The sequence below is a fragment of the Pantherophis guttatus genome, chromosome 4 (assembly GCF_059756535.1).
Source record: "Pantherophis guttatus breed Tessera chromosome 4, ASM5975653v1, whole genome shotgun sequence".
Taxonomy (NCBI): domain Eukaryota; kingdom Metazoa; phylum Chordata; class Lepidosauria; order Squamata; family Colubridae; genus Pantherophis; species Pantherophis guttatus.
Window position 1 is genome coordinate 154,224,188 of NC_142066.1, and position 17,663 is coordinate 154,241,850.

Below are 17,663 nucleotides of genomic sequence, written 5' to 3' on the forward strand. Positions count from 1 at the left end.
AGACCTCCAAGGTCCCTTCCAGCTCTATTCTGATTCTGATTCTAATATCACAGTCAATCTTTTCACAATCAAGGGCCCTCATATGTTTTATAAATTTGTAGGCAATGAAAAATGGGTGCAATGATAACAGTGCCAAAAATGTTCTGACTGTTTTGGGCAGGAGAATAGTTGTAGGCTTTTTAAGGATAAAAATTGGCTGTGCTTGGCTTTCAGACCCTTGACATATCGATTCCCACTTATTTTTGCCTTCCCTTCATCCCCCAATTTTTTGGTGCTGAATATTGTCGTTATGCTTTGGGGGCTACTCTTTGGATTACAAACTGTCTGGGGGAGCTGCATTGGCTCTGTCCTTCCTTTCTTTGTAGATGACAATAGAGTTACAGAACATGACCTCCACATCCCAAAGTGTCAGAATTATTCCTCCAGCTACATCTGCCTTCTCAGTTGTGATGGGTGAGTTCTTGCCAGATGCTATGTCAGTTTCTAATCAGATGTTTTTTTTGGCAAAAATTGGTTTCCATGGATTGCTTCCAAAAGATGGAAATGGCCTCAAAAGAATGCTACAGCAGATGGCAGCAGCTGACTGTTTTTGAAAAATAGCTAAGCAGAGTCAGATCTGATGAATATATTTTATTTATTAATTTGTATTATTATTATTATTGTTGCAAATAATTCAAAGCAGCGAATATAGCTAGCACATCTTCCCTTTACTTTCCCAAGCCAGTAACCCTGTGAATTGGGTTGTGGGGGAGAAGGAGAGTAAGAGGGAGAGAAACTGGCCTAAGATCACTGATTAAGCTTTCATGCTTAAGGCTGGACTAGAACTCATAGCCTTCCACTTTCAAGTCTGGTGTCTTAACCAACTAGATCAAAATGGTTGGGAAAACACTCAAAGAATCTCAAGATGACAGAATAGAGCAGGGATTCCCAACCGAGGGTGCTCGCACCCTCTGTGGGGTGCAAGACAATATTCCAGGGCGTGCAAAAACGTGGGTTTAGAAGTTTCAAAATTACAGTGTATATGCATAATTATATGCACATAATTATTTTTTTAAGGGGTGCGAGAATAGATCAGAGGTGCGGGGTATAGAAAAGGTTGGGAACCCCTGGAATAGAGTATAGATAGCCTTTGAGTTACGGCCATAAAGGAGCTCGCATATTATGAACATAAATTGTGATAGTCATAAGCGGGGTTGGTCATGTGACTGGTTTCTTCTACCATGGGGCTTTGTTATCACTTTTACCAGTTGCTCCTTAACGGCTCACTTCCTCCAAGGCCAGTTCTAAAATCCTTTACACCATGGGAGAGAACTGGTGTGCCTTACACGGTGGGATTCCCTTCCCTTTCCTACCAGTTTGCAAATGTAAGCGTGCATGCACCTCTGTGTATGCGCATGGCCTCCCATGCATGTACATTGCTTGCCCATTACGTCTGGGCAGGTGGGCGGAGCCTCCTGCAGTCGCCACTACCGGTTCGCCCGAACCGGATAGAACCGGCTGAATCCCAACAGTGCTTTCACATCTACCAGGTTCACACACGCTCCTAAGCCATTTTTAAGCACATGGCTTATTAAATAAACCATAATAGGCTGGTTTCAGTCACCTGGCTAACTTAGATCAGATTATTTTATCATAATATGATTGCAAAATCTGCAGGGCGCTATATTAATGGTGTCAGACCATGCTGGCCTTCATAAAAGCCACAAAGACCTGGCTTTTTCAGCCCCTCTTGAGTGTGTGGAGCTGGGTTGATTGATATTAATTCTCTTTCATACGATGCTATGAAATAGGGTTACAAGTCATGATTTTGTGAATCCGCTTTTTATGGTTATGTTGTTCTCCAACATGGTAACTGACTTTTATCGTGTTTCTGTTTTTACTATGTTTCTTACAAATAATTACACAATTAGATACATATACAGGCAGTCCTCAACTTACAACCACAATTGAGACCAGAATTTCCATTGCTAAGCAAGACAGTTGTTAAGTGAGTTTTGCCCCATTTTATTACCTTTTTATGCCACAGTTGCTAAGTGAATCATGCTTTTATTAAGCAAATCTGGATTCCCTCATTGACTTTGTTCATTGGAACCAGCTGGGAAGCTTACAAACTCTAGTCACATGACTCCAGGAGATGCAACCATCATAAATAACCCGCCAGTTGCCAAGTGCTGGAATTTTGACCATGTGACAATGGGGATGGCTGCAATGGTCATAAGTATGAAAAATAGTTTGCAAGTCACTTTTCCCAGTGCCGTTGTAATTTTGAACTGTTGCTAAATGAATGGTTGTAAGTCGAGGGCTATCTGTATACTATTATAAAGAGTTCCCACCAGTGGTGGGATTCAAATAATTTAACAACCGGTTCTCTGCCCTAATGATCAGCTGGATGGGTGTGGCCATGGTGGGTGTGGCCAGAGGGTGTGACAGGTAGAACTTGGCCTCCTGCACCCCCCTGGGAGAAAAAAATGGGCTGTGGGGGGATGTGCCCCCCCCGCACCCTGTTTTGGGCCTAGTAGGCCTCTATACACCGCCCTGGGAGTGAAAATGGGCCCAGGAAGCCTTCCTGAAGCCTTCTGGGAGCGAAAACGGGCCATGGGGGGTATTGCGCCACCTCCCTACACCCCGTTTTGGGTCTAGGAGGCCTCACTGCATTTTCCTGGGGGACAAAATGGGGTATGTAGGGAGTCCTGGAAGGGGCGGGGCAGAGTGAGGCCAGCCAGCAATTTAACTACCAGTTTGCCCGAACCGGCTGAATCCCACCACTGGTTCCCACCATTGTGGTGTTATGTGACAAGCACAAGCGACCCATGCAGTCAGAATTTTCTAACGAAAGTCCTTCCTTTCCAGGGAAGTTTCCAGGTGAAGGTGGACTCGTTGCTCCTGGGATGAGCTGTTTCTACATCATCCAGTTTATTCCTGAATATCTTGCAGAGTATGATGATTATCTACTGGTGGAATCACAGGCAGCCTATCCGCTCCTGGTCCCTCTGCAAGGCAGAAGGCCACCTCCCATCTTAACACGTGAGCTGATTATGTGACAATCACCCAAGGGAGAGTTTTTCTTTTAGTGCTTTGCTTTTCCACTTAATAAGGCTTCATTAGCAAAATGAAATGTCAGTGCAAGTAGTCTTCAACTATCAATTGAGTCCAACATTTCCGTTGCTAAATGAGGCAGTTGTTCAGTGAGCTTTGCACCATTTTACGGCCTTTCTTCCCACCGTTGTTAAGTGAATCTCTGCACCTGCTAAGTGAGTAACTGGCTTCCCCATTAACTTTGCTTGTCAGAAGGTAGCAAAAGGGGATCCCATGACCCCGGGACACTGCCACTGTCATAAATACGAGTCAGTTGCCAGGTGTCATGATCTTATGACCATGGGGATGCTGCAAGGGTCGTAAGTCTGAAAAACGGTCATGAGTCACTTTTTTTCAGTCCCATCGTAACTTTGAATGGTCATTATGATTGTAAGTCAAGGACTACCTGTAATGATGTCATGAAAACCTTCAATGAATGAGATTAGGCCAAAGGCCCAGCATCTATGACCAGCTATCTTTAGATATCTGTGCCTGCTTCATCTTTAAGTATGGCAGCTTCTGCCTAGTCTCACTGCTGGAGACTTGAGAATAGTCATAAAGGAGAATATTTGTAGCTCAGGGTTGACATGAGGGGTCCTTGTTGCTCTAGTTTGGGGAAATGAAACTTCTGCAAGAAAACAAGCAAGTTCAGAGAGCACCAAGGACTCCTCACTTGAGAACACAAATCTGCAGGGCCTTGTCTCCCGCAAGTCATTTCCTCCTTACCCTTCCTAGTCTCCTGTGTACTGTGGAAGCCACTCTTCCAGATTCATTCACCATTTTTCAACTTTAAATAATCAAAATGTGATTCTCGCCCATTTTCGTTTGCTACTTTTTCATCTGTCCTTCTTTCAGTGCCACAGATCCTGGATTGTGGAGCCTGCTTGGTGGGCGGAGTAAAATTTGTAGAGTTTGAGTGCAAAAACGAAGGGCTCAGTGTTGGAAAGTTTTGCATCATGCCGAAGGAAATGTGGCCACCGCCTAACTTTCGGGTAAGTGTTGCAGAGCCCGATGCTCTTTCTTTACCGCACCAGTCCTATTGAAAAAGGGCCCTTGTGGCTCAGCAGACTGATAGCATTGTGATTAACACCAGCTGTCTGCAATTACTATAAGTTAGAATCTCACCAGGCTCAAGGTTGACTCAGCCTTCCATCCTTTCTAAGGTAGGTGAAATGAGGACCCAGATTGTGGGGGCAATAAGCTGACTTTGTATAAATATACAAAAGTATGAAGGCTATTGCTTAATGCATTGTAAGCCACCCTGAGTCTCCGGAGAAGGGCGGCATATAAATCAAATTAAAAAAGAAAAAAAAAAGAAGTAGAACCGAAAGGGGACGATTTCTGGCCACATATGTTTGTATTCTGGGTTTCTGAGGGACCAGAAAGGATGTAGATAGTCCTTGACTTTAAGAAATCTCTTTTTGAATATCCACCACTTCTTCCGCTTTGTCCACTGCGATAGCCAGGTGAATTCATCCCTTGGTTGGTGGATTCCCCTGATTCATTAGCTTCCTGTTCCAGTAAAAAAAGGAAAGGGAAAAAAAACCCCCACCCACTTGAAGTTTCAGATCCTGGAATGTAGATGGTGAAAGTGCAAAACTTTTGCCACTTTCACTTTGTTAAAAAAAACTGTGCAAGGCGGGACAGCTCCATCTTTTCTCTCCACTTCTCTGTGAATTTACCTGTTCACCATGTGCAGAGAAGAGCAATAAAGATAGAATAGAGTAGAATAGAATATAGTAGAGTTGAATAGAATAGAGTAGAATAGAATAGAATAGAATAGAATAGAATAGAATAGAATAGAATAGAATAGAATATGGAATAGAATGGAATGGAATGGAATAGAATAGAATAGAATAGAATAGAATAGAATAGAATAGAATAGAATATGGAATAGAATGGAATAGAAAATGGAATGGAATAGAATAGAAAATGGAATAGAATGGAATGGAATGGAATAGAATAGAATAGAATAGAATAGAATAGAATAGAATAGAATAGAATAGAATAGAATAGAATAGCAGAGTTGATGATGTTACTGGTGGCTAAATTGTAGGATGGACATTTGAGGAAGCTAGCTATGGTCTAGCCTATCAAGGAGAAGGATTTGGGGTGGGGCCATGATAGCAGGGTTCCAATATCTAAGGGGCTGTCCCAGAGAAGAGGGGGCCAATCTATTCTCCAAAGCACCAGAGGGTAGGGCAAGAAGCAATGGATGGAACCTAATGACGGAAAGAAGCAACCTAGAAACAAGGAGCAATTTCCTGACAGTGAGAACAATTAAGCAGTGGACCAGCAGTTAATATAAGTGCTCCATCACTGGAGGATTTTAAGAAGAGATTGGACAGCCATTTGAGGGGGATATTATAAGGGATATTATAATCTCCTGCCTTGAGCAGGGGGTGGGGGGTTGGATTAGAAGACTTCCAAGGTCTCTTCCAGCTCTATGATCTTCTATGTTCTTATTTAAAAAATGAGGGCTGTGAAAAGCAGGAACTAGGAGGGGAGATTGTGTGTCAATGCATAGGAGCAAATTGGTGAGTAGGAGTTTGCCTAAAATAAAATAAATTGCATCACTGCCTCAGCTGGCACAGGTCCGAAAAGCCAATTTTTGGGGGGAGGAATAGCAAAAACAGCCACGGTGGCACAGTGGTTAGAGTGCAGTACTGCAGGCTACTTCTGCTGCCTGCCGGTTGCCTGCAATTTGGCAGATCGAATCTCACCAGGCTCAAGGTTGACTCAGCCTTCCATCCTTCCGAGGTGGGTAGAACGAGGACCCAGATTGTTGGGGGCCATAGGCTGATTCTGTAAAACTGCTTAGAGAGGGCTGTAAAAACACTGTGAAGCGGTACATAAGTCTAAGTGCTATTGCTAACAGACGAGTGGAAGCTGCCTGGGTTGAATAGTAGGAAGAATTCACCCATTTGGAAAATAGGGTTCTCTCCTTCTCCTGGGGCAAACTGGTCATGCGAATCAGCTCTTAATCGGATTCATTTTTTCCCCTCTTGATTTGAAGTCTGTCGCCACTCTGGGTTACGTGGAACAATATCCATTTGGAATTTGTCCGGCTGTCTTCGAACTTGCTCCGGGTCAGTCTATCCCAATTGAGGTCAGTTCCTGGCAATATCGCTCATGCTTCCAGCCTACTTGCAAACTTAATAATGCCATTTTCATTTTATTTTCATTTCGGTCATTCTCTAAGCCGGATGTAGCCGATGCTCCCTTCATTTGACTAGGGAATTTATATTAGGATCAGCTGCTCTCAAAGTCCCAGGAGGATTTTATGTAGAACTGTTATCAGGTAGTTATTTTTTTGTTTAGTTATTTGTATCCTGCCTTTATTATTTTCACCAATAGATCAAGGCAGTGAACATGTCCAACACATCATCTTCCTCCTATTTTACCTCACAACAACAACCTTGTAAGGTGGGCTGAGAGAGAATGACTGGCCCACAGTCATCTAGCCAGTTTTCATGTCTAAGGCAGGACTAGAATTCAGAGTCTTCTTGTGATTGGCCCAAAGTCACTCAACTTTCAAGGCTAAAGTGCAACTAGACCAAATTTTATAGTGAGTTATAGTTATAGCGAGTATGCTTTGTTCACAGTTTGTTCTCACACTGAAAGATAAGAAAAGTTTCACAGCGTCACGATTTTCTCAGATTTTTCAAGTACAAGTAGTCCTTGACTTACAACAGTTCATTTAGTGACTGTTCAAAGTTACAATGGCACTGAAAAAAAGTTACTTATGATCATTTTTCACACTTACAAACTTTGTAGCATCCCATGATCATGTAATCAACATGCTTGGCAACCGACTCATACTTATGACCATTGCTGTGTTTCCAAGGTCATGTGATCCCCTTTTGCAACCTTTTGACAAGCAAAAACAACTGGGAAGCCAGATTCACTTAACAACCATGTTACTAACTTAGCAACTGCGGTGATTCAGTTAACAACTGTGGTAAGAAAGTAGTAAAATGGGGCTAAACTCACTTAACATCTCTCTCATGTAGCAACAGAAATTTGGGGTTCAATTGTGGTCGTAAATCAAGGACTACCTGTATGATATTTTGATTTACAGATGATAAGCAAATTTGATGAATAAAATAAAAAAGAGAAGAAAATAGAAAAATTTCCCCCTTCTTTTTTCCATGCTAGAAGTAGTTTTACTACACTTATTTCTGACTTTTCTTTGATATTAGAAGCTTACCATTAGGAAGAAAATAGCTTAACGCTTCTTGACTAAATGAGGAGGAGGAGGAGGAGGAGGAGGAAGAAATACAGGCAGTTGTCAATTAAAAACCATTCATTTAGCGACCATTCAATGTCATTACAGCATTGAACAAAGAGACTTAATGATCAGTCCTCAAAGTTGTGGCAGTTGTTGTGATCATACGGTTGCAATTTTGGTGCTTGGTTAACAGGCTTGCAGTTACAACAATCACAGGGTCCCATTTATCATGTGATCTGTAGGGTCTGTTTGGGCAGGGGGTTGGACTAGATGACCTACAAGATCCCTTCCAACTCTGTTAATCTGTTAACTTCTGATCGCCAATTTCAACCTTCGTTGCTAGCTTCTGACAAGCAGAGTCAATGGTAAAGCTAGCAGGAGGTCACAAATGGCGATCACGTGATGTCAGATTTAACGACCAAGCAGGTTTCACTGAACCGTAAGGGGAAGCGCTGGAACTGCTATTGTGAGTTGGGGTGGTCACATGACCTTGTACTTTACAACAATAACCAGTTTTCCTGGTCTCAATTACCGTAGTTAACAGAAGACTATCTGTATATATATAAAAAAAATCTCCTTGATAGCCGATTCTAAAGCATTAGATTGATAATCTGGAAATGTAAGTTCTGGCATTACATTTTGAAAGGAGAAATGGTACAGGTAGTCCTCGATTTACAACCACTTAATGACCGTGCAGAATTATAACAGCACTGAAAAAAGTGACTTATGACCATTTTTTTTTATAAAATAATTTTTATTGAGTATTTTACATTTTAAAACCAAACACACAATACCAAAAGAAATCAAGAAATAAAAACAAAAAACAAAAACACACATACACCAGACGTTAAAATACAATACTAACAACAGATATATACAATATGCATCAACTTTTATCTTTACTCTTAGCTTTTATCCTCCTGCTCCTTCTCTTTATTTTTAAATATTCATAATTAGCTGTTTTGTTAGCAGGATCCTTATTTACATTTATATCCAGTATGTTAATATTTAATTTCTCTTTATATTCTTATTTCTTAATTTGATTTCTGTTTTCCAGCCATGTATAAAACCTATTCCACACTTTATAATAATCCAAGTCTTCTCTTTCTTTGATCTCCATCGTTAATTTATCCATTTCGGCGCATTCGAGGATTTTCTTTATTATTGTTTCTTCCGATGGTGTATTGGTCGACTTCCACATTTGCGCTAGAGTAATTCTAGCTGCCATTAGAATATGCAATATAATATAATAGAGACTTTTTTCAATTTTTCTATCAATCATTCCTAGGAGGAACATCTCTGGTTTAAAATCTATCTTTTGGAGTGTAAGACTTATGACCATTTTTCAGACTTATGACCGTTGCAGCATCCCCATGGTCACATAATTTACATTCGCATGCTTGATAATTGACTCACATTTATGACAGTTGCAGTGGGTCCCGGGGTCATGTGATCCCTTTTGCGACCTTCTGACCAGCAAAATCAATGGGGGAAGCCAGATTCATTTAACAACAGTATTACTAATTTAACAACTGCAGTGATTCACTTAACAAATGTGTCAAGAAAAGTCATAAAATGGGGCAAAACTCACCGAACCAATTTCTTACTTAGCAACATAAATTTTGGACTCAATTATGGTCATAAGTTGAGGATTACCTGTAGTAAGGACAGTTGCAGCAAAACATATTTATTTTTTTAAAAAACGTTTATAAAATAAGAATTAGATCAGTAACTGGGATTCTCAGAGAATTGCTAGACTACATCCTGGAGAAAATTCACGATGACATTTGCCATTTTTAGTTTCTTACGTCTTTAAAAAAAAAAATTCTTAAAATTGCTGGTGTTTTGATGATGCAGAAATGTTTATTTTCAGGTAGTGTTTATGCCCATTTCTGCTGAAATCCTAACAGTGACATACATCACCGTTTGTGACAACTGCCATATCAACGAGATAACCGTGACAGGTTTGCCACTAACATCTCTTTGTTTGTTTTTCCGTTAAATGTAAAATGCCTGAGGTTTGGGCTAGAGATTGGGCATCACTAATAGCAATAGCATTTAGATTTATATACCACTTCACAGTGCTTTACAACCTTCTCTAAGCAGTTTACAGAGTCAGGCTTCCCCCCCACCCCCAACAATCTGGGTCCTCATTTTACTGACCTCAGAAAGATGGAAGGCTGAATCAACCTTGAGCTGGTCAGGGTCGAACTGCTGGCAGTCGGCAGAGTTAGCTTGCAATACTGCATTCTAACCACCACGTCACCACAGCTTGAATAAGATCCTTTAACTGGCAGCATCATGTTTGCAGCTGGAGTTCTCAAGGTGCAAATTCACAAAACTGCAAGCCAAGCTGAGTAGATTCTTAGAGATTTCATTCTTTAACCGTAGCATTAGAGAGCCAGGATAATGTACGAGTAGTCTTTGAGTTATGACCATAAATGAAACCAGAGTTTCCTTTGCTAAGCAAGGCAATTATTAAGAGAATTGTGCTTGATTTTATAACCTTTTTTGCCATATTAAGCAAATCTACTGCAGTTGTTAAGTGAATTTGGGTCAATTATGAGCTGCGGTGGCGCATTAGTTAAGAGTGCAGTACTGCAGGCTATTTCTGCTGATCACCAGCTGCCAGCAGTTTGGCAGATTGAATCTCACCAGGCTCAAGGCTGACTCTGCCTTCCATCCTTCCAAGGTTGGTAAAATGAGGACCCAGATTGTTGGGGTAATAGGCTGGCTCTGTAAACCGCTTAGGGAGGGCTGTAAAAGCTCTGTGAAGCGGTATATAAGTCTAAGTGCTATTGCTATTATCAGGCGATAGGGAATTCTAGTCTTAGGCATGAAAGCCAGCTGGATGACTTTAGTCCCACTCTCTCAGCCCAATCCACCTCACAAGGTTGATGTTGGGGGAAAATAGGAAGAGGAAGGAGAATTAGGTATGTTTGCCACCATGAGTTATTTATAACTTGATATGGGTGAATGTTAAGGAAAGCTTCCTAATGGTAATTGCAACCTGAAACTGAGATCAGTGACCTGGTGAGGGGATGAGATTTTCCTGGTGCAGGGGTCGGCAACTTTAAACACTCAAAGACCCACAAAGGTCCTAACCAGAAACCTCCCATTCAATTCTGGAACCAACTGGAAGTCCAGTTCCCCCACCATAAAGTCTCCTCCTAGTGCGGTGTCCTTTTTTCCTCTGCCGGCAGGAAGTCCAGTTCCCCCACCATAGAGTCTGCTCCTAGCGCGGCATCCTTTTTCCTCTATTTGTCCTAACCGAAAGCCCTATCAATTGTGGAGCCGACTGGCGACAGGAAGCTGCAGCAGAGGGATGAAAAAGCCACATGTGGCTCCAGAGCTGCAGGTTGCTGACCCCTGTCCTGATGGGATGTACTTAAGCAGAAATGAGCGCACCAGTGGTGGGTTCCTCCCAGTTCTTCCCGGTTCCGCCAAGCCGGTAGCTGTGACGATATGATGTCACCGAACCGGTTCTACGCACACCCCCCATTATTCTTACCTTTTATTTGGCCCCACCCCCAATCTATTGCTGCGTCCTGAGTCTCAGCTGATGGCTAGAGGGAAAAAACCTGTTTAAACTCTTGCCGCGGGGCTTCAAAGGGCCGTCCTACACCTGATCAGTGTTAAAAGGAAACAAATGAGTAGACTGGTGCCTGCAAAAATACATGAGTAGATCGGTGCCTGCAAAAATAAATGGGTAGATCAGTACAGCTCTGCAAGCAGTTAAAAGCCTGGTAGACCAGTATCTGCTGAATCCTAAATAATTGTCACATGACCATCAAGCCACACCCACAAAATAAACCACGCCCACAGAACCGGTAGTAAAAAAATTTAGAACCCACCCCTGGAGCGCACCCTCTGTGGGAATAATTTAATCAGAAGTCCTGCAGTGAGGAACTCCCCCACTGATGGTTAGACATGGTGCCTTCTTGTGGCACCTTTCAACTCCAAGATGTTATGATAGAGTGCATGGTGAGCTAATCATCTCATCCCTATATGTTGGTTGCAAGATTTTTTTAAAAAAAGACTCTTGTATTCTGTTCTTTCCCAGGACGTGGAGAGCTGATAGCATTGGAACTTTTGTCCGTTTCTGGTGGAGAGAGCAATCCTCTGCCCGGCGAGCTTATAGACATGACCTCGCAGCATCTTATACGCTTCAAGCCACTGAATCCACATTCTACGGCAGAGAAAACACTGATTCTGAGAAATATAACGTATGTATGATGCTTACATTGTAGTGCAGGAATGGGGGAGATTTGGGCAGGTCTGCAGGTGGGGAACAGGTCCAGTTGCATTTCCCCCCCATGAGTGAGATTTAAATCATGACTCATTTTCATTTAATGACCCCATAATTCCTTGTGGGGTGGAGTCTGGGCAACTGATTAGAGTTGAGTGTTTACTGGCCGGATGCCCTTCCTGTCGCCAATATGGAATTATATTCAGCAGATATATTCTCATCGTGGCCAGAGAGAGAAATATTTGCCTCTACCTAGGATCGAACTCAGGGCCTCCTGATTGTGAGGCGAGAGCTCCACCTCTAAGCCACTGCGCCACTCAGATTTCAATCATGACTATCTTCCAATAAATCACACTGACCCACACTGAGAACCAGTTTGATGTAGTGGATAAGGCATTAGGCTAGAAAGCAAGAGACTGTGAATTCTAGTTCTGCCTTAGGCATGAAAGCCCACTGGGTGACTTTGGGCCAATCGCCAGGAGACTCTGAGTTCCAGTTTTAGTTCTGCCTTAGGCACGAAAGCTGGTGGGTGACTTTGGATCAATCACCAGGAGACTGTGAGTTCTAATCTCATCTTAGACACAAGAGCCGACTAGGTGACTTTGGGGCAGTCATTCTCTATCAACTAACTCACTTTGCAGCCATATTGTTGTGGGGAAATAAGAGGAGAAAAGAGTATTTGCCATCTTGAGTTCTTTATAAAAATAAAAAAGGTAGGATTAAAATAATCTAAACAAAATGTTCTGAGTCACTGTGAAGAACTTAGTTCATAATCCCCATCAAAAATGGAGCTTGAAATATTTGCCTATCTTGTCACAAAGGTGCTTTTCCCAAAAGATATTTGGACTTGCTTTGTTTTTCCTTGAAGAAATTTCTCATCCAAGAAGCTTCTTCAGTTTTGACACTAGGCCAGGGGTGTCAAACTCGATTTCATTGAGGGCCTCATCAGGGTTGTATTTCACCTTGGGGGGCTGGGGTGGGTGTGGCCAGCTCGAAGTCACTCATGTCCGAGGCGCCTGTGGCAGCCGGAGCGCTTTGCCAGCGAAAACGGGCTCCCAAGCTCTGTTTCGGCTGCAATGACCTGCCACCCTCTGCCAGTGAAAGCAGAGCTCGGGATGGCCACCTCAGATCTAGCCCCTGGGCCTTGAGTTTGGCACCCCTGCTCTAGGTGGTTTATAACAGTAAAAACAGAAATGAAAAGAAGTGTAAATATAGCAGTAGCAAAATTGTGAAACAATAAACAGTGAAATAATAATAACAAGGAAAAATGAGATTAAAAGATGGGCAGAGGGAAGCAGGGAATGCAAAGGAGGGAGGTGGCTTTTGATACCAATCTGATGTCCACCTCCAGTGTGGTGCTCTCCCATTGGGTCCCCAGGCCAGACCTGGCAGAACCAGGTCTTGTGGAAGGATAGAAGGGTGGTGGCAGATCTCATCCTGAAGGGTAAAATAATAGCAGAACTTGCTTTCCAGTTTCTCAAACTCTTTTTCTTGAAGGCTTAAATAGGTGAAAGGGTTTAATTATCTGGATTTAGACATCCCTATATGACAACTGCATGGATGGAGTTCGTCCACTTCGATGTCCGATTGGATCTGGTTTTCACTCCATTTAATCTCTTGAGAATTAATTGACTGGATATATTGGTTTCTTTTTGATATTCTCATAAGGGAGTCACTTTTCTATTGACCTAGGTCATAGTGTTGTGTGAACAGGGCCAATGTGGAGCTCCTTGAATATCCCAGGCCAAATTTCTCCATTACAGTTGATCAGTTTTGCTTTTCAGAGAGGAGAGGAGAACGGTCCATAATCAAAGAACACAGAAAGCACAAAGAAACCCTGATTGTGGCCTATCAGGGTGAGGTTAAGTGCAGACTCTGTGGCTTGATTTCCATAGAAAACAAAAAACTTCCTGTCTACTCTCTGCTAGATCAAGTATGGTCCAGCCGATTAAGCTTGACAATGTCCAGATTTCCATGGGACAAACAGATAGAGGAACAAAAGAGTCCATGGGAACCGTCCCATAATGATTTAACTGATGGCACTATCTGGACATGCAATGACTGCTTTTAAGACTCCAGTCTTGTACGTTGATTGATTAGGGTGTGTTGGGAAGGCAATTGCTAGCAGTTGTCACTGATTTCTTGATTTATTTTAATGATGAATTGCATTGCAACCCACTGTAGTTGCAAGGCTCTACGTGGTTGTCAGGAATAAAGTCAATGAAAAACAAAAATAAAATATGCACACTAAAATGAAAATCAGTTATATAATTGCACATTGCTATGAAAAAAAAATCAGAAGCCAGTGTTTTCGTATTTGTGTGATTGAATTACCCTGAAGGATATACAAGCCATGTGCATGAGGGCGAGTACAGGTAGTCCTCGACTTACGACCACAATTGAGCCCCAAATTTCTGTTGCTAAGTGAGACAGTGAATTAAGTGAATTTTTCCCCATTTTATGACCTTTCTGGCCACAATTGTTAAGTGAATCACTGCAGTTAAGTTAGTAATGTGGTTGTTAAATGAGTCTGGCCTTCCCATTGACTTTGCTTGGCAGAAGCTCACAAAAGGTGACCACATGACCCCAACACACTGCAACCGTCATAAATATGAGTCAGTTGCCAAGCGCCTGAATTCTGATCTACAACGATAATGAGTGTGAGAAATGGTCATAAGGAGGGGCGGGCTGCTGCCGGTTCGGACCGGTTTGCCTGAACCGTTTTTTCCAATTCTGTGAGGTTCGGAGAACCGGCAAATCGGACCACTGGATAGCCCTGCCCCCCGCCCGTTTTTTGAGCTGTTTTCAGGCCCTTTTTCCAGCCAAAATCAGCCCGAAAAACAGCCTGAATACCCCAGAATAGGTAGGGTTTTTTGGCCCATTTTCAGGCCATTTTTCTGGCCAAAATTGGCCTGAAAATGGCCCGAAATATATCCCGAAATATAGCCAAAAAATGGCCCAAAAAAGCTGGCTGCGATAGGAATTTGGAGTCCACCACTGGTCATAAGCCACTTTTTTCAGTGCTTTTGTAACTTCAAATGGTCACTAAAGGAACTGTTGTAAGTCAAGGACTCTTTGTAAATGTGACTAACTTAGCACTCTTGTCATCAGAATTTCTCCTCTCCTAGTCTCCCTGAGTCCCTTGCCCAGGCAGGCTTTTCTCAAAGAAAAATAAGATGCCAGGTGGTATTTAAATTGTAGGGCAATCTGATTAGTTAATAACTGTCCTCTCAGCCAGTGTAAGATGTGTAGATTTCACATTCCAGAATTCTCCAGCCAGCATGCTGTTCTAAAGCCTCAGACCAAGGTATTTCCTGGCCTTACTGCTTGCATTCTGGAACCTGAGACCTTCTATAATCAGAACATGAGCATATTGTTGTCACTGTTCCTCTCTTTCCAACGTGGGTGAATCATAGCTTGGTGATGGATCTAACAGATTTTTGAGCCATATCTCAGTGGCATAGCTTGTGGAAGGCCACTGAATCAACACTTGGCAAAGCCAGCCAAAGGGGATAGGTAAAAGGGGAGAATCAAGCCTTATGTCTCACCTGCTTTGCTGTGAGACATTTGCATCAAGTTAGGTGACCAACTTGGAGCCCTGGAATGCAACTTTCTGGATTCGTTTGGAGGAGCAGATGCTGCTCACACAACCACTATCCTGGTCCCACATCCCCATAGTTACAGGACACATGTGGATAGTTAAATGTCAAACACATGGTCCAAAGTAGCTTAAAGGTAAAGGTTCCCCTTGCACATATGTGCTAGTTGTTCCCGACTCTAGGGGGCGGTGCTCATCTCCGTTTCAAAGCCGAAGAGCCAGCGCTGTCCAGAGATATCTCTGTGGTCCTCTGGCTGGCATGACTCAACGCCAAAGGCGCACGGAACGCTGTTCCCTTCCCACCAAAGGTGGTCCCTATTTTTCTACTTGCATTTTTTACCTGCTTTCGAACTGCTGGGTTGGCAGAAGCTGGGACAAGTAACGGGAGCTCACCCCCATTACGCAGCACTAGGGATTCGAACCGCTGAACTGCCAACCTTTCGATCGACAAGCTCAGCGTTTTAGCCACTGAGCCATTGCGTTCCTTAGATAGATGATAGAGAGATACAGATAGAGAGGTAGAGAGATAAGTTGATTGATAGAGAGAGAGGGGGGGACAGAAAGATAGAGCTAGATGATAGAGAGATATAAATAGAAGAGATTTTATACATATCTTTCATTCGGAGAGGTTTATAATTTTGAATGAAGCAGATCCTCTTTCCTATTTATAACTGTGATGGTTGGGAAATTCAGTCTCACTGGGGCTAGCTGTTCCCTCCCCCCCCCCTTTTATCCTCTTTGGATGCATCAGTGACTACCAAGTCTACAAAGAAAGCAGTCAGCTCAGAGAGCACCAGGGATCCCTCATTTCATCCCTGAGCTACAAATATTCTCCTTTATCGACATTTAAACTTAAGAGTTTTCTTCCATTTCTTACCTTGCAGGTTTGCAGGAAAAAGGACAGCTGTCAATGGATTTCTTTCTTATTGTCTTTATACAGCCACGTAGAACTTCCTTTCTTCTGGCAGATAGTGAAGCCCAACCTGCAGTCACTAACACTGGAAGGAAAAATGGACATTTCAAATATAAAGTACAACCTGGATACAGAGACCGCTTTCTCTGTCATTCCTAATTCTGGGACTCTGCAGCCCCATTCCGATCATCCATTCACCCTCTGTTTCTCTCCACAGCAGGTATGTTTCCAGGGGTGGGTGCTACTTACTTTTACTACCAGTTCGCATCGTGCCCGCGCATCCACAGATCACGTCCGGGTCAGTGGGCAGAGCCTCCCACCGGTTTTACTACAGGTTCTTGTGAACCGGTCTGAACCGGGGGCAACCCACCACTGTATGGTTCCCTACCAGGCCTTTTTAAAAGACCCCGGCCTGCATTGACTTTTTGCAATAAGGAAATAAATATTTTTGCAAAATTATGTAATTCAAAATAAACTTGAATTTACCCAATTTTTCGGAGTATAAGATGCACTTCCCCCCCCCAAAAAGAGTGTGGAAATGTTGGTGCGTCTTATCCACTGAATACAGCCATTTTTGGCCTCCCAAAGCCCCACCCTGCTCATCCCATTTTTGCGAAAAATGGGCCTGTTTTTGCGAAAAACGGGGCACACAGAGGGTTTGGGAGGCCTGCAGAGTGCTCCTGGGGACTGGGGAGGGCAAAAATGGGGGGTTTTTTTATTACTTACTTCTTCAAAATCTTGTTGCATCTTATACACTGGTGCGTCTTACAGTCCAAAAAATACGGTAAATGCTAAATATATGTACATATAGAGATGAACCCACCCATCATTCTTTTCCAAACAGTTTCCACCTCCTCTTTCCTTATGCTTGCTTTTTATTCATTTTGTTGGAAAGTTCAATTCGTTAATTTGTTGATAACTTTTACAGAAAGAACTCTCGCAAGAGTCAGGTCCTTCCCATAACACTTCCCGTTAAACCTGTCGTGGCTGTTCATTTGCAAAGCTTCACACTCCCCAGATCCAGCACTTTATTGACCTATTTTGAAGAAGTGGGGAGGGAGGGGGTGAAGTAGCTGCAGAATCTAGAGGTCCATTGTCCTTCGCAGCCAGAACGGACCGCAGGGGTGGACAAAGGGAGCAGATAAAGGAGGATAGAGCAGAAACAATCGGAGCCATAAGGTTTTATGGGGCAGAGCACGTCCGCCAATATTGTGAGGCAGAATAATTAAAGGAAATACACTTCCACTTCCACAGCTGTTTGGATTGCCTTAGTTGTGGGAAGTCATAGATATTACCCAGGGGTAGGCTGCTGGGAGTTCACGGTGATTCGGGAGAACCTCTAGCTAAGATTCTGTGCAGTTTGAAGAACCCCCCAAATTCCACTCCTGGCTGGCCCTGCCCACTCCACCCTGCCCTTCCCAGGAGTCCCCACGTGGCCCGTTTTGGATGCAGGTAAGTGCAGGGTGCATGTGGAGGCTCAGGGAGGGCGAAAAACGGGCCTACCAGAGAGTCTCCGGAGCCTGGGGAGGCTGTTTTTGCCCTCCTGGAGGCTCGAGGAAAGCCTCCTGAGCCTGGAGAGGGCAAAAACGCCTCCCCC

At 43.1% G+C, this 17,663-nt stretch overlaps 1 protein-coding gene across 3 annotated transcripts in view; it reads left to right on the top strand.

The window, feature by feature from the left end:
- The window catches only part of DLEC1 (DLEC1 cilia and flagella associated protein), a 73,633-nt gene that overhangs the window by 15,976 nt on the left and 39,994 nt on the right, over positions 1–17,663 (top strand). For all 3 annotated transcript variants that reach the window (XM_034401630.3, XM_087893119.1, XM_034401631.3), the window contains exons 8-14: positions 366–453; positions 2,851–3,024; positions 3,931–4,067; positions 6,092–6,184; positions 9,180–9,270; positions 11,370–11,532; positions 16,094–16,286. In XM_034401630.3, coding sequence (XP_034257521.1) covers positions 366–453; positions 2,851–3,024; positions 3,931–4,067; positions 6,092–6,184; positions 9,180–9,270; positions 11,370–11,532; positions 16,094–16,286 — 939 coding nt within the window. The remainder of the gene's footprint in view (positions 1–365; positions 454–2,850; positions 3,025–3,930; positions 4,068–6,091; positions 6,185–9,179; positions 9,271–11,369; positions 11,533–16,093; positions 16,287–17,663) is intronic.